The 22,403-nt window shown below is 45.2% G+C and overlaps 1 protein-coding gene across 2 annotated transcripts in view; it reads right to left on the bottom strand.

Moving 5' to 3' along the window:
* Positions 1-303: 303 nt before the first annotated feature.
* The window catches only part of DNAJB5 (DnaJ heat shock protein family (Hsp40) member B5), a 72,361-nt gene continuing 50,261 nt past the window's right edge, over positions 304-22,403 (bottom strand). The window contains exon 4 of one of the 2 annotated variants that reach the window (XM_078674684.1): positions 304-4,762. In XM_078674684.1, coding sequence (XP_078530810.1) covers positions 4,529-4,762 — 234 coding nt within the window. In that variant the 3' untranslated portion in view covers positions 304-4,528. The remainder of the gene's footprint in view (positions 4,763-22,403) is intronic. The other variant, XM_078674683.1, reaches the window with a different exon arrangement.

Raw genomic sequence — 22,403 nt, forward strand, 5'->3', positions numbered from 1 at the left:
ATATTTAGTGAATTGGTAACACCAAGTCATGCAGACACGTATGCTGTCAATCCACACCTAGAAAGACAGTGGCTATTGCCTAATTGGGCATTTTGCTTCCTTGTGCTATTGGTTTTGGAAAACGTGTATTTCCTGTGATGCATTCTTGGATCTCGCACACATTTGAGCTTTTATGAAAAATGTTCAGGATCCCCATGGAGCAGAATAGTTATTCGGCACCGCAGATACAATATAGGCATGCAACCGGAACCCTAAACTAAGAGTTAGGAAAGTACAGTCCAACAAAGAAAAAAACAACCAAAATAACCTTAGCAAATATTTTAATTGTGCTTAGTTTACTTATACAAGTTACAGTCACAAAAATGACCTCAGTAGTGTGTGATCCCCATTTGTTACAGCCTTTGTGGAATAAAGGCCTCAAGATAAGAGTAAGGTCCAACTTAGAAATAGCACCCTCTAGGCCAGATGTAAGTTTTTGGGGGATTATTTTTGTTGAGAAGTGGCAGCACATATAATTTGAGAATTTAGCAATGTTGCTTATTCTACGAAACAAAATTATTAAAAAGTGGCAGCCTATTTGTTCATGGCTAATTCACAATATTGACCTAAGTATCTTGCAGTTCTGAATATTGTTGGGTGGGCCCTTAAAAGTGCAATGATCTGTACTAGTTGTGGAATGTTTCAAGGCTCCCACAAATTGAAATGGAAACATGGGCCATGTTGATTGATGATGTACGAGAGGATATAAGGCTTTACTTGAAGGGCCTTTAAACGAAGCAGTGCTACCAGAATTTCACACTTCTTAACACAAAATAAAAACTGCAGAACTTCACTTTGTTTGATATTTTCGAAAATTAAAAAAAGAAATCATACTTTTCACTTGAAAAGGGTTTTAATTCTTTAAACTGTGATGTCTTACCTTGGCCTCAATCCCATGTTTCACATCACAGTGACAGTGCTGCCAGGGAGGTTTCTGAAAGCAACTCCGGGGACTAGTCAAAACATAAATTTGGCAACTAAAACTGACATGTGAATATAAACAATCAATATTATTTTTACTTTTTGTCGTTTGCGTTTTGCCCCATCCAATATGTTTCTTCTGTGTTTTTCCTTTCCCCATAGTGTTTAGTTTTAAGCTAAATGTTTGCTTTGAAAGAATTGGCTCGCTCTAACCCACACTTAAAAAGAATTGAGCAACAACTCTTAATCCTATTGAGCAACAACTCTTAATCCTCTTCTGAACCAAAGACATACTTTCTAGTGATGGGTCTGGCCGGAGGGAGACTGTTGAGCTAACTGAACTGAACGAATACGTCTGCTTCTGCCATTCAGTCTCCTTCTGAGTGGAGGACATCACACTAAAAAGGCAGGGCCTGTTCCTCAATTGCAGGTTATATCTTGAGTTGTCCAAAGCATAGAGATGAAACCCAGAAAAGTGTAGTTGCTTATATGCGACTAAACTTTTATAAAACAAGGACGAAAAGTTGAAAGAATGGCTTCAGATCATAAATAAAATTGAGTAAATTAAGCAAAACTTTCCTTATAAATTAATAATATTGTCTGCAAATCAAGACATAAGATGAGTGAAAGAGAAATAGAGAGTGGCGTTCTGGTCTAACATAGTTTTGTAGTAGTAATACCTGCAGTACAATTATGAGACAATTTCCCCTTCTTGAAACAAGAGACTTTTATTGCCCGTAACCCTTGATAAAATACATGTGATAGCTTACCAGTCTCCCAAACTAAAAAGTATAAGCGCCCCTCCAACCCTCTGAAATTTCTTTTGAGCCACTTACCAAATAGAAATCTAACTTCCTGTTGCCGTTTACCATTTAACTCTCTTTTGTTTATAACTCCTAGTTTGCCTGATGCTCCCTTTCACTCCAGCCCGTCTCTCCTACTAATATTGAACTTACTCCTCCAATCACCCCCTTGTTAAAATGTTGTGCCTGGCCACAATAATTTACTATGTTTATCTCTCGTTCCTCCTCCCATACCGGTTTGTTATTCTAGCACAAACTACTCCATGGATGAGACTAGTAGTAATCCTGTATCCTAAGTACAAGGAGACAGATACAGACATAAACGAGGATGGTGAGGACCAGTATTTTGCCTTGCACACATGGACTATCCATCTAGTTATGTACATATCCCCACCAAAGTGGTGTATTACAGGAACAGAACCTCTTCTGGAAGAAGCCAAATCTAGGACACAATTTTTATTGAAGAGATTTGTCATACCTCACTTGGAGCCCTGAACCTCCAGTAACTTACCCAGCTCAGACCTACAGGATGCTACATCTAACTAAACACTTGCTCGCACCACAAACTTTCACCTCTCTAACATAGCACTTCACCTTTCCTCCAGACAGCACGGCTTCCGCCTCATCACTCTTCATCCTCTACACATCCCTACTCTACGTCACACAGGTCTCTTCTTTTTCCTGGTAACAATCTGGAGACTTGTAGGGCCCCCTCAATAAGACCACGACCAAGGGGAGCATACATACACAGCTAAGAGGTAGAGGTGGGCAACATACTTTCCTATTACCAATCCCAAAAAAGCAGCGTTAGGCAAACATGTAAACAAAACAAAGGCTGACAGAAAGGCAAACTGAGAAAATGAAAATATCCAGGGAAAACACAAGAGTATGTATGTACTAACTGATTGGTTCGTAGGGTGTGGGTTGCACAAAATGACGGGCCTACTAGGGGTGATTTTTGCTCCTTGTTTGTGTGCCGATGTGCATTGAGCACATTAAATTTTAAGATGTACTAGGAAGCAAGGTGCCGATTGCTGAGTGCTGACAGTTTGAAATGCGGTGACATAGTGTGCGCAACAGTGCAGAACATGTTAAATGCTCACAGTGTTTTACACGAAAAGGGAAAATAAGGAAATTAAGAGAAAATAAGGAAATTAAGGCGAAATGCACAGAAAAAATAAAAAGAGGGTCACATCTGTAGGCTGGGTTTCTATTTTTCTATGTTGGTTTCTTTTGCACAAGCAAATGTCCCGGTTTTCAGAAATGGGTCTAGCAGCGCTTAACCCTTCAAGTGAAAGGTTAGGAAAGGCCTTTGGAAAACCACAATAGAGGATTTCCAAAAAATAAGTTGCACTTTATTCTGTATGAAAGGAAAGTTAAGATACCCTTTAAATGCTCTCTTAGTTGTAAACGGCTTCCATTTGTTTTAGGAAACAACGCCAGTCAAACACTGTTTTGAGAAAATCAAGCATATTGCAGGTCTGCGGCTTAAAACAACATCAAGTAAATTGTGTGACTAGCATCTTAGCTACGATATAGCCACTGGATGAGCAGGCTTGCAATCATTCACTGTAGTCACAGTAGCCCACATCAGGAGCAAGATGGTTTCCTCTGGCCAGCGGCTGCAGGTAAGGGCACTACCAGCCTGGGCTACACCCTGAAATTAGTAGGTGAACAGATCCCCTCCTACCAGCCTGGCCCACTCTCCAACCCAAAGAATAAGAGCAACAGATATTCAGGGCTCCATTCTGCTACTGATGTGAAAGAACGAAGCGGCTTCAGTGGAGCTCTAGAGTGTCTTCAGTGTAAAAAAAAATGACAAGTTACTTACGTGCAATAATAGCATAAAAATGTGCATTACAAAACAAAATATCTAAGTTTGAAAATTAATACATGAGCTTATTTGCTTATAAATCCATCTTACTGCCCACTTTTCATCGTTGGGAGTAAAGCACTCCAGGCAGAAGCTGTAGCTTTGAATTGTTTTTCTTTTCATTATGTATATTTACCACACTTAGTGTTTAAGAACAGGAGCCCTTTGGCATCGATGACAGTATCTAAAGATAGTACCTGAAAGTACATTAATACTGATACATGTAACATGATCTGCATACAGCCCTTCCGGGAAATACGAGGAAAAAGCATTAAATTATGCTTTATTTTGTTTGTTCATATAAATTTAAAATTGTAGATTCTCATAAATTATATTTACAAGGATTATAAACAAACCTCTTTACACCGGCTTTCTTCCCTCCCCAACCCCCATTGACCCCCAGCCCCAAGGAGGTAAATCTCTGTCCCGCAAAAAAGGGGCTTAAAACGGCTTCAAAGTTCGGCGCGTGTATAAATAGGTGCAGGTAAATTGAGTGATTGCAAAATTGATGGGGGTCTTGGCTTATGCCTCCATTTTGTTACTTACTACAGTCCTATGAAACATGGTCACGGCAAAGGCTTATAATAAAAAAACTCAGCAAGAGACTGGGACCAGGAAGCAGTGAGACTAGTTTCAGAATCTGCCACGCTGTACGAGAAGACGCATACAACAGACTCAATAAAGTTCAGGTCAGTAGTTTGTGATTTAAAATAGGTCAATTTTAAAAAAATCCATTAGGACAAAACACTTCATTTTAGAAAAAATAAAATGAAGAGTTGAAGAGGTGGCTACACTGCTTTTCTTTACTTGGACAATATGGCATAGTTCTGATTACGGGCTTTCGGGTACAAGCTTCTGACGTATTGCTTTTGATACATCGGCTGAGGCAGTTCTAAGAAGAAGGTAGGTGCTGCTTGAGGATTTCCCTTGTCTGCAGAGGTATTCGGTCTGGAAATCGCACCTGGAACTCCACAATCAAGTCTCCTCGTTGGGTGGGCACCTTCGGGAAAGGCATGCCTTCACCCCTCAGTCTCTTCACTGTTCCTGGCCGGATGACATCGCTGCAGGGGAGAGGGATCACACGACCATCGATGGTGGGAATGTTAACTGTGCAGCCGCAGAGTGCCTGTAAGAAAGGAAAGGAGTCAATTAGCTTAGGTGCCCATCAAGTCATCAAAGTAATCGAATTAGGAAAGCAGAAGGAAGAAAGCAAAATCAGCCTTTGAAGAAAGAAACATTGCCCCCTCCCCATTACGTCAGCAGAGACCTCAGATTTAATGGTACAGCTTAAGTAATAGTATCCACTACCTCACTGCATGAAAAAGTATGGTAAGGTGCAATTTAGGCTTGGTAATTACTACTGGTATGCTAATACATGCAATTTCCAAGGAACCCAAGATCTAATAATCCCTATTCTCTTGATACTTTATACCCAAGCATTGTTGGATTTTTTTTTCAGGTACGATGAATATCATTCCAAACACCAGGCTATTTGTAATGAGGGCCTAGGAAGTCAATATCATATTATTCTGATGCTGAAAAGCCAGTTTGGCCATCTTGTATATTCAAACCTCATACGTCTACGTCTGCAGCTTTAAAGCATTCTTTATTTCACATTACACTGGACAGCTTTCAATTTTGCTTAAAATTAAACAAGTACTTGCCAAATTCTCGCTGGACAACCCAAACAAAATCCTTTTATTAAGCAGAACCTTTCTCTCTATACCGATTCACTCCTCTACTGGCCTACACATGGATGCTAAAGTCGTGCCTGCCTTCCACCAGTGCAAGCGGACTACAGAGCCAACAAATCATTGCTAATGCTGTGCTAGTCTGAATACACAAGCCATTTGAAGTTTATTTATTTAAAAAGGTTTTATATAGCGCTGGCTCCACCCTTGGGTATCAGAGCGCTTTACACAAGTTTGAAGATAGTACAGTACAAAATATTATAAAATGCACATAGTACAGTATATATATTTATATCAATGCTCGAAGGTGTCCACCTTTGAGTAGCACGCGAACAGCAGCTTGGTTTATGTATAGGTGAGGACGGGGATCCACTCGTAGACGCCGCTCCGTACGGGATCTGCCCGCCGCGTTTCAAAGCTCCATATGCTTCTCTTCAGGGGCTTTAACGGAAGCGGTGTACGCAACCGCCGACCCACTTCCACATTTTATATATAGCACACCCACCGATGGGAGCGCAACTCAAAGGTGGACACCTTCGAGCATTGATAGACAGACAGACAGACAGACAGACAGACAGACAGACAGACAGACAGACAGACAGACAGACAGACAGACAGACAGACAGACACACACACACACACACACACACACACACAACACACAAACACACAAACACACAAACACACAAACACACACACACACACACACACACACACACACACACACACACACACACACACACACACACACACACACTCTGCAGCATTCAGACAGGGCAAATAGAGAGAACACATTAAAAAATATAGTTTGCACTGGTAAATAAGTAACAGAGGAGTTATTTGCAAACAAAAAGTGGCAAAGGAAGTTACAAGTTGTATACAGAAACAGGAGGTAAACTCCGAAGTCTGTGTATAGCGGGAGTATGTTAGGTGCGAAAGGAGGGGTGGAGTAATGGAAGGATGAGACAAGAGGGGTGGAAACGGAGGAGAAAGTGTAGGGAAGAGGAAGGGCAAGAAAGTTCGAAGGGTGTGATGGGGTAGATAGGTGGGCAGGAGAGGGGAGAGGGTATAGCACGAGAGATAAGAGAAGGTTTAAGGGCCCCAATACTTGTTAAGCAGGTGTAGCTTGAGGTCTTTTTTGAAGCGGACGTAAGAGGGGTTACAACGCAAATCTGTAGGGAGGGCATTCCAGATGTTAGGAGCATTACCAGAGAAGGAACGAGATTGGGAGGCTTTCTTTTTTAGCAGAGGGGGGGGGGACGAGGAGGAGAGAGTTGGTGCTTCTCATCGGTCGGGATTAACCCACTTTTTTGAGTGTACTTGAGAGGTAGATCGGGGTCTTTTGATGTAGGCGGATCTACCGTTAAATGACTTTAAGGGCAGGGGAGATGCGGTCAAAGCGTTCAGAAAGAAGTTCAGTTTGGTTAAAAAATAGTTCATCATATCAGGAACAATATGGGTGAATGTTTAAATGTTGACCGCCAACAAAGGCAACTCAAAATTCCAAGGAGTATATGAACGCAGTGCTATTTAGTTCCTGGCATCTGGTTCACTCAGTCCATTGGAAAAAAAATGTATATTTTTATTATGTTGACACTACACGCAGTATTAAGATCTGCGCTGTTTAGACTTGTTAAGCATTCTAAGTACAGATTAGCACTACTCTTGATTGCCAATGGCAACACACCAGGCGTCTTTCCCATATGTAGAGAACAATTGTGTAAGGATTAGTGTAAAGAGCTGTCTTGGTGGTGGAGGGTTTGATGAGATGATGATGATGGGAGAGAGCTTGGGTCTGGGACCCCAGCAGGCAAAAACAAAAGTTGATCCTTTTCCTACAATCTAGCTACCTAAATCTCGGATAATATGCACATCTAGAGAAGGGAGGGCTCCTCCTTCACATCTTTAAAGTTCAACCCAAAAACCATCTGCTACTGACAACACCACACCACAGGAACTCCTGACCATCGGGTTCTCTCTCCTAATCATCCCGTGATTAAGCAGTAAGGCTATCAGTTTGACTCCCTTTTCCTTATGTTATGGCCGCACATCTTAATGTTCATGGTAGGCAGAGCCCTGCAGCTCAAGCACTTACTGCCGGAATAGAAACATCTTGCAACGGTCATCTTCGAAGCTAAAGTTCACAAGTTTGTACAACCGTAGGTAATAAAATGAATGGAAGAGCAAAAGGCAGGCTTTATATAGCCAGCACAGACAGCATTTCGTCAGTACAGAAAACACTGCATTTAAAGAAAAATGTGAGCATATTTCGTAGTCCAGGTAGACCGATAACAAGTTTTGGATTAAGAGGGATGGCTCTTAATAAATCCTTATTGCGACATATGATTGTAAAAGGTTCTTAACCTCTTCTATGCTCATGATGAGCTGAGCTCGTCATGAGGCACAGTGCAGCTGCACTCATGACGAGCTGAGCTCGTCATGGCCGTTGGAACGTTGCACGCGGTGATAATTACCCCGCTGTGCTGAAATTTCGAAAAACGGGTGTGGTTGTGACGAGCTCCGCTCGTCATGAGTGCAGCTGCACTGTGCCTCATGACGAGCCGAGCTCGTCACAAGCACAGCGGCGCCGCGCGCGGCCCCCTGCCCCCGTGCAGCAGGAGGAAAACACCCCGCAGTGAAGGGGTTAGGTATATAGGGCTGTGAGAAGACCCACAGAGCAGGCCCGGTTCTAGCGGGTGGACCGGGTGGGCCAGGCCCACCCAACCATGACCCTGGCCCACCCAAACAGGAGCCTTGGCCCTCGCAGTGAGGGCTTGAAGGCAGGCGCGCAACGCACACGTCGTATGTGTCAGCCCGGGCCCAGACAGCTTCCCGGGCGCCCACACACAGACAGTTTTAGAGACTATTGCAGCCACAAGCACCCCAGTACTTCACAGGTCTTTAACCCCCTGGCTGCGGCTGGAATTCCACGCCTGTGTGGGACATTCCGATCGCGGGCGTGGTCATGACGGCTCCGGCCGTCGTTAGCACACGCCCACCGTAACTCATGACGGCCGGGAGCCGTCATGAGTTACGGTGGGCGTGTGCTAACGACGAGAGCCGTCATCAGCAACGAACGGGTTAAAAGACCATTTACACGTTAATGAGGGTTTGCTTATTGTTTCACCCCTTCATCTCCACATGACAAATGCGACAAATCCTTTCTTTGACAATGGTAACCTTTGCCTACTGTTCTGCTTCGTGGATCTCTCTTTTACTATGCAGCTAGGAGAAAAGACGTTTGTTTATTCCTATTCGCCTTTCCTGACCCCTGCAGCTCCTCATCACATCAGGCTGTGACACAAAGTTTGACTAATGGAGTAGGTAAGAGAACGTGTTACTATTTGTTTTTCTTTTTAAAATCTGCACAGGCCCAGCAGGACACATACTTCGTGAGTGCTTCATTTAAACAGTTTTTATCAGAATCATGGCCGTAGCAGGACAACAATAAGAGAATACAAAATGCCCAGATAACACTAGTGATTAATGATCTTGCTGGAGAGAAATCATTTTCTGTTAGTAGCTTTTAAATGCAGATGAAGTATATTTTATGTGGATAGCTCAGTGGGTTACTGCCTTAGTCACAGGGGTAGGGGAGGGGAACAAACCATACTAAAAGAGCTGTACATGAACCACGACTTGACTAGACAAGGCCTAGAGCCTGTAGAATATTATGTTATGTTATTTTATTTTTATATAGCGCAAATTACCACTGGTCTCTAAGCGCTTAAGAGAAGGAGCAGAGCACTGCAAGGCTGCAGGGCGGAGGGCTAAACAGATGTCAGCGTTTCTCTGAACAGGTGTGTTTTTAGCAGCTTTCTAAAGGGGAGCAAGGCTGGTTCCCTGCGTAAGGACTCTGTTAGGTCATTCCAGATCCGTGGCAGGAGAACCGAAAACGCTCTGCCCCCTTTGGTCTTAAGGTTGTATCTGAAAGAGGCTAATCTGCAGGTCTCTGAAGAACGCAGGGCCCGTCCCGGCACGTACTTTTGTACTCTGTCTTTTATATATTTTGGGGCATCTCCATGTATGGCCTTATGGGCTAAACACAGGCTCTTAAAGTGCACCCGCTGTTCTATAGGCAGCCAATGCAATTTAAGCAGCAGGGGGTGGCTCTCGTGCGCCTCGGGAGGCTAAAAATTTACCTAGCTGCGTCATTTTGTACAACCTGCAGCCTCCTTAGTAGCTTCTGTGGGATGCCTAAATAAAGGGCATTCTCATAGTCTAGCCGGGAGAGGACCGTAGCTGATACAATTGATTGTAGGACAGAGGTGGAGAGGAGAGGGACAAGTTTCCGTAGTTGCCTAAGTAGGCCCATACATATACCCACCACTGTCAATACCTGGCTGGACATCGACAGCTCAGAATCGATCTTCAGGCCCAAGCTCTTTACTACTGGTACTGGGGTTGGTGCCGTACCTAATTCAGAGGGCCAGAACAGTTCGCACCAAGGGCTATTTTGAGCTGGGACAATAAGCACCTCGGTTTTATCCGGGTTGATTTTTAGCGAGTTAGCTGCCATCCAGTTAACAGTGTACCTGAGAAGATTTCTCACGGATTCTTGAGCCTGGCTGGTATGGTCAAGATGGACCAGGAGTTGGGTGTCATCAGCGTAGTTAAAGACCTGGCAATCCCTGCCTGTGAGCGCCTCCAACAAGGGCTGCAGATAGATGTTAAAGAGGAGTGGAGACAACGCAGAACCCTGGGGGACTCCACAGGTCAGGGAGCCCAAAGTCGACACCTGGTCCCCCATTTGGACCCTCTGGGAACGGTTGGTCAGGAAGGATCTTAGCCACTGGAGTGCTTGTCCTTTTATGCCCAGATTCGACAACCGGCACAGCAGGATGTCATAGCTGACCGTGTCGAATGCTGCTGACAGATCTAATAGAATCAGGGCACTCGGATGTTTGTTATCGGCCCTGCATCTAAGCTCATCCAGAACCGACACCATCACCAGCTCAGTGCTATGATGTGTTCTGAAACCCGCTTGTCTAGAGTGGAGCAGGTGATGGTCATCTAGATATTTTGAAAGGGATTTCAGGACATGTTGTTCCAATATTTTGGTAAGGAAAGGGGTCTGTAGTTTTTTAAGGCGGACGCATCCGCCCCTGGTTTTTTCAACAGGGGAGTGACCCTTGCTTCTTTCAACTTTCAGGTAAATAGCCCAGATCTAAGGACTCATTAAGTAGTTCCAGGCCCTGCTTTTCCACTCCCGGCAGGGCCATTTGAAAAAGGCCCGGCGGGCAGGGGTCCATTCTCGAGCCTGATTTAGTCTGTTTGGCCACAGTGGTTAAGGTGGCTTGGTCGAGTTTTGGAAAGCTGGCCAACTGACTACTCAGGCAGTGGGGGCGTGGTGGGGCATACTGGTCCAGGAGACTATGGTCTACGGGGTTTGCAGTGATTTCTGAGACAATATCCCGAACCTTTTGAAGCAAAAACTCCTGGAAGCTATTACAGGTCGGCAAGTCTCCCGTGGTGTTTCTGTCCCCTATTTGGCTCAGTTCCTTCAGTATTGCAAAGATCTCTTTGTTTGTTTCCCGCTAAGCTAATCCTAGTTTCGTAGAATGCTGCCTTCTTGTCAAGGATAACTGATTTATATGTGCCAAGGAGAGTTTTATAATTTATTAGATCTAAAGGGTCATACCTAAGTCTCCACCTCCTCTCGGCTTGACGAAGGATTTGTTTTTTTCCCTTAAGGACTCGTCGTACCAAGGGGCTCCTTTCCCTTTATCTCTAACCCTTTCTTTCCGTTCAGGTGCTAAGGAATCAAAGGCCTGTAATAATCGGGAGAACAGGGCTGCACATTTATGGTCCAGATTATCCTCACTAAGCACATGGACGGGAATAGAGTGGAGTAAGGCGACTAAGGAATCTGCCTCGACATTCTTCCATAGTCTAACTTTCCTCCACAGAGATGGTGGTCGCAGAAGTGAACTATCCATGGGGACCCAGCATTTCAACAGCGAATGGCCCGACCAGGCACAAGGACTGATGTCAGTTATCCGTGCTAGGGGTTTAGAGGACCAGATTAGGTCTAACTTGTGCCCTTTAATATGGGTGGGTCCCTTTACTAATTGCACCATTTCCATAGAGTTCATGTTTGACTCAAATACAGATTCCGCTGGTTCTTTATGCGGCCTGTCCCAGTGATAGTTAAAGTCCCCCACTACTAGGAGGTGTTTATATCTGGAGCATAAATCAGACAAGAGTTCCAGAAAACTCTCGTTAAAGTCCTGGGTGGGTCTGGGGGGACGATATGCTACTTTAGTGGGCTAAAGAACGGTGATGGATTAAACCCAGATCTTTTGACTGGGTGTGAGTGTTTGATTGATTCAGATGCTCCGTCCATCACCACCCCCTTTTGTACTGCTTTTAGCCGCCATAAGTGTGGCAGGGTATGCTCAGACATGAGCCCCTTGCTCACTTTGCCACTGGATTCAAGCAAGCCGGGCTGAAGACGGCTGGAATGCCAGAAACCGGTCCTCGGAAGCTTGTTTCCGGTCCAGGGAAGACATGGCTTGGCAGTTCGGGCTGGACTGTTCCCATGAGGCACAGGGTCAGACTGATTTGCATATAGCCATGTCTGAACTGGGGTGGCAGAGTGGGCTAAAGAACGGTGATGGATTAAGCCCAGATCTTTTGACTGGGTGTGAGTGTTTGATTGATTCAGATGCTCCGTCCATCACCACCCCCTTTTGTACTACTATTAGTATAAAGCAGGACGATTTCAAAAAGATTTTTATCGCAAAAATGTCAGCGCTATCGCTGGGACCCCACGGAACCACCCAAGGTAGTGGCTCAGGGGACCCACAGTGGACGCGTGCAGTGTGAGAACACAACTGTGAGCGCCGTTAGCTTCTATGGGGAAAGTTGCGGTTGGAAATTTAAAGTTTAAGGACACTTAGAGGTGGACTAGGGTCAAACCCTTTTGGACTTGGATGGTTCTAGGGCCAACACCCAAGGGAGCACCGGAGTACTCGTGTTACCTATCCCAGGGAAGCCAGGCGCATAGGTGTCAAATGGTGTCGAGTCGCATCGTCGTTTTCAATGGTGAGTTGCTGCAAAGTGCTGCTGCCGGGAAGAGGAGAAGTGTCCGAAGAGATCCAAGCCTGGATTGAAGATGTGAAGAACCTGAAAGCTGAGAGGACATAGTCGGGGTCACTAGCCCAGGATCAGGGGCATGATAGATGAATGCCCACCGATGTCAGGTGCTTTAGGTGAGATGAGGGGAAGCTTGACTCTTCAGCCATGAGGACCAGGAGGCGTTGACAACAACCAGGAGCTGGATTCGAGCTGTCTCACGAAGGATGTAGAGTCCTGCAGCGTTGGTGGCAGGATTCGAAACAAGCCTTGGCAACAGCAACCCAACCAGAAAGAGAACAATGGCTTCAGTGTGGACCAGCAAAGTCCGGGGGACTCACCAAGCGATGGAGTCAGGGCACGCCTGGAGCAACCAGGGAAGCCCAAGGAAAATCAAAGTTGCCTTCTCAGGGACCCACAAGTTGATGGACAAGGGATCGCGAAGGTACCTTGAGAGGAAACACTGGAGACCAGCCCACGGGACACTCAGAGTGGCTAGGCTGGTGATCTTCAGTGGAATCGCTGCTCGGTGTCTGGACTACACAAAGTCCAATGCAGAGCCTCGGGGATGCCGGGAAGCATGTGCAGCTGCAAAGTGACGCGGTGGCCAGGGGCTCGGGTTGCACAGTCGCCACGAGGGATACGGGCCTCAGACTTGCTGTGGGCACTGATCTACCTCTATGACCGCGGAAACCCACCTCCTGTGCTGCAAAAGTCTTCGGAGTCCCTAGGATCTTCGGCGATGCAGCCTGGTGAGATGCGCCTTTGGTGCCTGCCAAGGGGGGGGGAGGGGGGGGACTCCTTTACTCCCAAGGGAGAATCTTCAGTCATCTAGTCGTGTAGATCGTCGAAGTTCCAGGATTTGTCTAGCAGAGTTTCATCCAGGTATTATCTAAAGTCCTAAGGACAGGGGTTCCTTCTTTATACCCTAGAAAGGGGTTGGGCTAACTCTGGGGACCCACTTATGGGAGCGTTTGGAAAGAGGGGTGGCTACACCCATTTCCTTTGTCCAGTTTCGCGCCAGAGCAGGGGCAGGGGCTGGTAGCCCCTGTGACCGGTATGAACTAGACTATGCACGGCGACACTAAATGTTCCCCCAGTGCAGACCTCAAAGCACTCTTGGGAGTGCACCAACCCAACCCAATGCACTAAACACTGTCTGGGAGGTGGTAACATCTCCCTGTGACAGGAAACCTACTGCACAGGCCTCCCCTGCCGGAGTTTCGGTCAGCAGCAGGAGGCCAGACTCGTGTCTGTGGCTGGCAGCATCAATTTTGTGATGCCAGGGATCTGTAAGCTGGTATCGGATATACATGTGCGGTCCTGTCTCTCCCTCTAGAAGGGTGGGATCATGCTCCCACACCAGTTGCTGGTGTTGGGGTATGATTCCAATGTGTTTGACAACAAACACGACATGTTTCGTGCAGCCATGCCAAAGTTAGCATTTACCGCAAGGTTATAATGCACTAAAGAGTATATGGTCAGGCTGCAGAGGGGCTCAGCTCATGCATGGGCACCCTCTCACACAAAACCAAGCACCCTGCCTTCAGCATTGAGAAGGCCTGCCATAGGGGTGACTGATAGGTTTATATGTGCAGTGATCGAGTGAGATATAGTAAACTTATATCTCAGTAAGGGGTGCATGCACCACCTCACTCAGGCTGCAGTAGCAGTCCTGTGGTGTCATTTTGGAAGTCTTCCCAGGGTTGGCATAATACATGCTTCAGCCCCTGGTAGACCTCTGGGGTTCCTATGTCCTGGGTACATATAGTATACTAGGGACTTATAAGGGCACCCTAGAATCCAATCTGGAGTGTACCTAAGGTACTGGGAATCAATTGAGAGAGGAAGCAGCTAGGCAGGGGTCCTGGATAGCAGGGCCCCAGCCAGACTAAAGTCGAAAAACAGTGAAACATCAACAAAAAGTCAGGGTAACCATAAGAAGCAGATCCTACTCTCCTACAGTACTAACACACACTACACTGAAATGAGTAGCGCTATACAACAAATGAAATGCATATGAGAGAGATGCTACATAAAGATGAGGGGCACTATTGGAGGGTGCCAGTGAGGGAATCCGAAGAAGAGGTCATGGGGTGGATGGGGGAGCTATTGAGAGATGTGGGGCACTGCTGGTAGTGAGGGTGTCTGAGGAGGAGGTCATGAGGGGGATACGTTTCAGAGAGAGGAGGGGCACTGGTGAAGGGTGGCAGTGAGGGAATCCGAGGAGGAGGTCAATAGGGGGGCCATGGAGGGATGAGTGGCACTGTTGGAAGGTGGTAGTAAAGGTATTTATGGAGAAAGAGGTTATTAGTGCGGTGCCAAAAAAGACTTTCACATCAGCGCTGAAGGTGGCTCTGTCATGGCCTTTCTGTTTTTGTTTATTTAATTTAATTAGCAGTTGGGTCATAAGGGCTACTGTGGAACATACTTTAAAGTGTGTGCTAATTATATTTACTGCTATATTCAATGTTTTAAGTTTGAAGGTGATTTTACAGATGTTTTTACCAGGAAAAATGAAAGTGGAGCCCAATGGTGCCTGATATGGGACTGGGGCCCAAGGTCAGCAGTGAGATAAGGTGCACTGGAGAAGAGTAGTGGATCATCAAGGCTGGAAGGGAGTGTGTTGCAGAGTCTGGGGTCAAGTGGAGGCAGTAATGAAGAGGGATTCTCCTTGAAGGCTCACACAGAGGGAGCACGAGAAGTGTCACTTGCCTGATACTCCCACCTCAGAAACCTCCTCTTCCCAACAAAGGAACATTACGTGGAAAACACACTTTTTGAGAGTGATAATATTTAGAAAGAGATTTGGAAAAGAGTGCGTTTTACTGGGCCTTGTAAGACTAAGAAGAGACAAAGGACGGCCCTGAAGCAGGCCTGCCTAGACATATATGCGACAAATTGAGCCCGCAGTGCCCACCCAAATGCACCCATGGCCCACCCAAATAAAAATTACAGGAGCCGGGCCTGCCACAGAGGCTGAAAAAACAGACACATTTGTGAGCCCACCAGGTGATATCTAACCAGTTGGAAAAAGTAAAGGAGACCACAGAGGATACACTTAATAGCCTCACTGGAAAAAGCAAAGTATGTCTGACACATGTTTACTTGAACACGAGAATCCACTAAGCATCAACCTGAAGGCATGACATTTCTGACTATCTATTCACACTAGGTCTTCCAGAGGACCTGCTGGCAGAGTCCAAAACCAGCATTTTCAGATGTTCAAGATGCAAGCCCTCGTGAATCAAATTCTGCAGATAATGAGTAAAGAAAGGGACAGGGAATCTTGTCTCTTTGCTGGGCCAATAATCTGGAAGTAATGCGCAGAAGGTATTTATATGTTGTAAACCAGAAAAAAACCACAAAGAACAGAAATCAGTTTGCCCATGTTTTGCATTCATAATCAATTTGCAATTTGGGTTTTACCCAATTTCTCAAAGGAAGTGAACGAGAAAAATTGCAAGAACGACATAAGCCTTCCTGCTGACAATTCTTGCAAGCAAGGATCACTTATAAAAAGTACTCAGCCACCCAAACAGCGAAGAACCAACATTCTGTTTTTGATTTTAAAACGCATACTATTTAAAACCATAGGTGCTAAAAATGATGTCTGTAGGCAGGCTGGTTTCCTATTGGAAGGCTGTACTTTCTTAGTTTTGCTACATGAAGCACAGCCAAGAAGCTGTAATTTGAAACGGTCTATTCTGAAAACTCCAGTGGCGCAAGTGAGTGCCAGTGGCGCAAGTGAGTGCTAGATTCCGAACTGGATACTGGGCTGTCATACTGGCTATGAATAACTGAGTATTACCAATCATTCATTTTTGTGTCAGGCACTCCGAGATAAACACTTTCAGAAATTGCACCCACATGCTCCATGCATGTATTAGAATGCTATACTGGGTATATTGGTGGAGACACAGGAATTAACAAATAAAAGGACACTATAAAAGAAATCACCGAATTTAAAATGCACATTGAGGCGAACTTGGAGCACTTCACAAGCCCTACAGACAAGTTGCACAATGTTGGGGGCGAAATCATGCACCAGCATTTTTATTCTGGATTTTCATGATGTAATTTGGTTTTATGCCAGGAATCAAGGAATATTTAAAAAAAAATAAGGACTATATAAAAACAGTAGAAGTCTTTAAAACTAAAGGCCTTCCAGGAGTCCCAGAGCTCTTTTGGCACGATAGCGATGCTTCATGTAGAGCCATGTGGCCCTTTTTTGAGACATTTTCTAATCATTTCTGTCAATCGCCATGTACTTTGTATTTTGCATGTGTGATTAAAATATATTTTTTGATCGCTTCCTACGTTTTAAATGGCCTTGTTCCCGTCTGTCCTTTCAGATTGTGCTTTTATACTCTTAAGAGGTAAGTGCCGAATATATCACACGACTTGTTTAACCTAGATGACCTCTAGAATGTCCCAAGTAAAGTGAGGAGGCCTTCGTAAGATAATGGGATATGATCGGTTGTATAAGCAAGTGGACAAGAGCCTGCCATTATTTCCTGTGCATCGGAGTGACGAGTCCTCATTAAGCATGAGCGCTAAATCCGCTCCGATCGCGGATTTTGTGAATTTTCGGTAAATTCGCGATCCGCGAACTCTCGCGAATTTGCCGAAAATTCGCAATCCGCGAGCGCCGGATTCCGGGGGCAAAAGTTCAACCATTCCTGGTCTGTTGTAACTAATTTACGATGGCGCCGGCAAGCTGCCAGCGCCATCCTAAGATAGCTACTAAATTAGCTTCAACAGAAAGCTCTAATAGATAAGATAAAGCAGGTCATCGAGTGCCTGCTTTATTTAATCTATTAGAGCTTCCTGTTGAAGCTAATTTTGTAACTATCTTAGGATGGCGCTGGCAGCTTGCCGGCGCCATCGTAAATTAATTACTACAGACCAGGAATGGAATTATACCGTTGTGGAGGCAGGGCAGGTGTGCCTTCTTCCCAAATATACCGTCGAAAATCAGCTGTGACGCTGGACAAAGGCCTTTGCATCTTTGACCTTCACGAGCGCAATCCCCGTGCTGTTATGTGGCCAGGGGCTTCTGTCTCTACATCTGCTGCTCTGATCAGTCTCTGACCTTGTATACACACAAGAGCCATGTGCACTCGCATGGAAGCGCCGTCCGTTTGGCCCCGCACACACACTCGCGGTGTGCACCGTCTTCCCGCCATTTACCCACTATGATGGGCAGATCACTCAAGGGACCCCTGCGCCCTTCGGCGCGATTGCATAGTACCACACACCTGGCCGCTGTAGACAACTCTCTGCCACTTTAAGCAGCTGTAGTGTAGTAAAAGCACTATACATTTACCCAACGAGGTAGCACTTACTGATCATCCAGTAGAAAGTACTCCAGTTGAGTAGAGGTATGGCACAAAACGGTGGTGTCTTCTTGAATAAATACGAAGGGCAGGGTTCAATCTGGCACGATGGTCCACTCCTGGCATGGAAGCCACGCCCCCAAATCCGCCGATCCGCTAAATCCGCGGATTTTGCGGATCCATGATCCGTGAATCCGCAAATTCGTGAATCGTGGATCCGCAAAATCCGCCCATGCTTAGTCCTCATACATTTCTAGAAGTGCTGAATGCATCGAAATGAAACCTACTTGTCCAAGCACCTGAGACCTGGTGTAGCAACACTGAACACACAGAATGCAGCCTCAAAGAGTTTTGTTTACTCGTTCCAGGGTGTAAGATTTCAGGGGAATTGAGGGGAATTCTATGTTATGAGGATACCATTATGACGTTTTAAAATGCACCAACGGCCTGTCAAAGCAAGCTTCCAGGACTGAGGTCAGCTTGATAAGACATTTCACTGACATGTAGGTCTTTGTAGGCAAGCTAAAATACTCAAATTTCATACCAGCACAGGTGAATTGTGGAGATCTTTGACAGAAGAGTGTTTGCGGAAAGACATTTTCTGTTTCCTCACGTACATTTGTGTAGGGCTTAGTCTTTATTTAGTATGGCCTCCGTGCTAAAACCCACGGTGTGCTGACATGACAAATATTTTTTTTAATTTTCTTTGTGAAGTTTTTGTGCTCGATAGGAATCAAAGTACAACAGTCACAGACCAGTACAAGCATAGATACTGCATGTTAAAGGCCATTGCCTTCTAGGTGGCTGATACTTTTCTTATCGAGTATGAGGAGTGAGAGCATATCTAGTATGCACATGACAAAGCAAAACTGCCTACTCACCAGTCCTTGGACATCAACTTTGGAACAAATGACAGAGAAGAGAGTTCTGCCTTCAATGCCATTAAATCCTTGCCCCACTGTCAAGCATACATACTAGTTCTGAAAATCAATGTACACAGGCCGGCTGGCTGATAACTACCGATTGAAGTCAAATTAAAACACAGCCTAGAGTGGACAGGTAAGCCAAGAGCCATACTAAGGGGGCACCCAGTCCACAGCGCAGCTGCCAGCAGGGTACAGTGTGAGCAACTTTAGCCACAACTCTGTTTGAAAGGAACCAGTAAACATCATTCACGCACACACGCACTGGAGCCTTGGCTCCGCTGCAGAAAGTGCCAAAGCATTATTAACCAGCCCACCACAGGCTAGATTGCAAGAGCTATACCAGGTTTGTGACAAAAGGCCATCTGCCACCATGCCAATGTATTGAGCATTCCGGTATGTTTCTAGGGGTCGCGACCCCTACATATCTCTTTACATCCTTCTGTGGTACACTCTGAAGAATGCTGTGCCAGGCTGCACAGGCTGCCAGTTCTAGCAGCAGTCTCACACGGGGCCTCTGCACACCTCTCAATCAATCTGAGGGATGGGCAGATCCTTTGTGAGCCACGGGCCTTAGACCACATCCTTATCCCAGCTAAAGGCCGCTGGGTGGTACAGCATCTCCAAGCAGACTCAGCCGGGGGAGGTCTGGGACAAGAGGGTACCGGCCCGGCCTTTCCTGGAAGTGTGAGAACACTAAATATAGAAGGGAAAGGTGGCTGGCCTTGATGCACAAGCCCGGGTGAGGTCACTGAAATTCAGCTGAGCTGATGGTATATTTGAGTAAGCCATCAGCTGTCCAGCTTTCCAGAGTCCCGTCTCTGCCAGCTATGGGGGTGGGTGATTAAAAAGGCCCAGAGCCTTGAAGCGAGCCAAGATCCATCAGCACAGGAGGAGTAAGCTCGCTAGGCCAAGCATGCATGAATCTGTGGCTGCAGCCTTTAGCATGCCAGGCAATCAAGTATGGCCGTGCACTACAAAGACAACCGCTCTCATCCTTAGTACTCAGAGTACAACAATTGGACCACAACTGGTCACTCTGAGAAAACTGTTCATGGCAAGGACTTAATTCAGAGTTTTACCAGAAAGGAAGCCCTCTTGAAAGCAAGATTGCTCTTCAATATTTCTACATCTGGTTTTAATCTGTGTTCGAAAGAAGATCTGCATAAGAAATCGCTTTTAGACACACGACAGAACTAATATGCACATAGTAATAGGTCGTACAATCTGCTTAACATGTCAATTACATAAAACAAAAGCAGAGATCCAAATACATCTCACAGCAGACTCACAGATACACATCTAAGACTTTTTCAAGTCCAGTCATTATCACTGAACTTCCTACCTAGGGAATCTCCTCTCCAGTGCTAGCTTGCGCATAACAAAATATAGCATATGTGTCTTAGAATAGTTGCCTTTACATCACATCCATATGATAATTTATACCACGTCTAAAACCCTAGAATACCAGTTTTAACATCTTCAACATTCTCAGCCTTTGGTCGCTAATCTTTGCTCCTCGACCACTCCGTTTCCTCTTCCAATGCTATCCTACTTCCTAATGAATGGGCAAGCCCAGTGTTAAGATAGAGGTGAATGCACTTAAGATGGCTTGGCTGTGCACAGTAACCCTAAATGTTACTTGGGCACGCCTACTGGAAGCTGCTACTCAGCTCACTAATTTCACAGGGCTCAAACTTTATACATTTTGAAAGTTAGACTCGGCATGGTGTTTGATTGAAATAATCGGAATAGTGTTAAGGAGTTCATATCAGACTTCAAAAGTAAATCCCTATCTTTTCCCTTGCCAATCAATAGGGAACGGACACTAAAAGGGACCCATTAAAATTATGGGGACCTACTGGCACTAACAGTTCTACCAAATAGGATGACTACATTTGTTCCCGTCTCACAAGGATCATGATGCTCCGGTCCTGCATACACCATGAAACCGGATAATTAGAAAAAGTGGGTATTCAATTGTTAACTGAATTACTTAAAAGTCAAAGGATCAGAATACTACCAAGTTACCAAGGAGTATATTCCAGCAGATGTGGCCAAAAACAGAAACGCCTCAACCTCCTATAAATATTAATTTAAAGAGCATTTTGTAACCAAGAGTAGGAATCCATGGCAGAGGTGTAGGTATGATTTTGGCGGAGCAGAAAGGGGCCGAATAAGGGAAGTACTTGAAAACTAGACAGCCTGGCTTACATTTGATCCCTTCTGCATGTGACAGCCAATCCAATGTTTCCTATTTTCCGTGATGTAATCCCTATTCCTAAAACCAGAGACCAATTGGACAGCTGCAATCTGGGCCCTCTGCAAGCTTATGTAGCAGGGTGGCAAGCAGACCTGCGTTTAAAAGAGTGCAGTAGCCCAGGGAGATCATCATACCTGCTCTTACCACCCATGACGCCGCAGGCAATTAAGAGGACAAATGGAATTGAATCCTATCATTTGTAAGAAGGAGCTGCTTACCACTTCACTAACCTGGCGGCTGATGAACACGACGGCTCAAAAAACCTTCCAAGTTATTATACTTCTCTAATAAGCTGATGTGGTGGACGAAAAGGCCTGATGGTGTAAGGTCTTTCAAGTCTGAACTTGTTCCCCTGAAAATAAAAATCCCTGTGTAGGAAGTATTAGGTTTGAGACTTGAGACTTCTTTAACTCATCAGTATCTGACTTCTATGAGGGTCTTTAGTAGTGTACAGTTGGAACTGAGAACTATAGAGATTTTAACATGTACCAATGTATCAGTGGCATAGGTTGGTATAGAAGCTGATTGCTCCTTAATATAGAAGGAAGACTCACAGAAGGAGGTACTACTTTGGAAGTGAAACTTCCCACATTGACAATTGTAATCTCCCGGTAAGACTGGAACCAAGCCAGTGTCTGAAGATCAGCATGTATTACCAAGATCAATCAGGCACAAAGGATGGTATGTCCCATATTCTCAAAGTCAATAGAGAGATCAGATATCACCACCAGGCTAGCTTCACAAACTGCTGCAAACCTGTGAGCATCAAACGAGAAACCCAAAAGAGACATTTCATTTTCATACCTAGTGCAAAACCCCAATTATATGGGGGAAGGATACTAATGGTTATCCAGGCGGTCTCTCCCAATCCCCTAGCCAGGAATGGCAAGTTAGAAGTGGACCTAATATTAGACACAATTGGTATAGCTGGGTCGGGATTTTTCAGCAGGGTATTGACTTTGCCTCTTTGAGTTGTGACTGACAGTGCCTTCCGGGACGATCTTTGCAATGATTGAAGAGAGAAGAGTCACAAATCTGATCTTAATAGACCAGTGCTTTTATTTGTATTAGACGATTTAATAATGCTCCATGGAAGCAGTGCTTGCAACCCAGCGCCCATGTACACAAATGACTACTTTATATGTGAAGGAGAAACTAATAATGGTAAGAGACCGCACACATTACCCTGCTGAAAACCCAATGGCGTGTGAAAGAAATCTAAAAGTTGTCAGCAAACATCGCCTTCCAAGACCTGCAATGAGTTACTGGGTTACTTTTAATCTAGGATATCATAATTTGTTATAACTTTTCGGACATAACTAATAACTGGACTACAGCGTGCCTAGAGAGCTACCATCCCCCCTGCACACAGAGCTTCATTTGTGCATTCTTGTCAAGTTTGCTATCCATAGCTTCTGTTCCCTGGTCTTACTTTGGGCCTTCAGCAGCAAACTGGGGGCTATTTAGAAGTGAA

Source organism: Lissotriton helveticus, chromosome 2_1, assembly GCF_964261635.1.
Source record: "Lissotriton helveticus chromosome 2_1, aLisHel1.1, whole genome shotgun sequence".
Taxonomy (NCBI): Eukaryota; Metazoa; Chordata; class Amphibia; order Caudata; family Salamandridae; genus Lissotriton; species Lissotriton helveticus.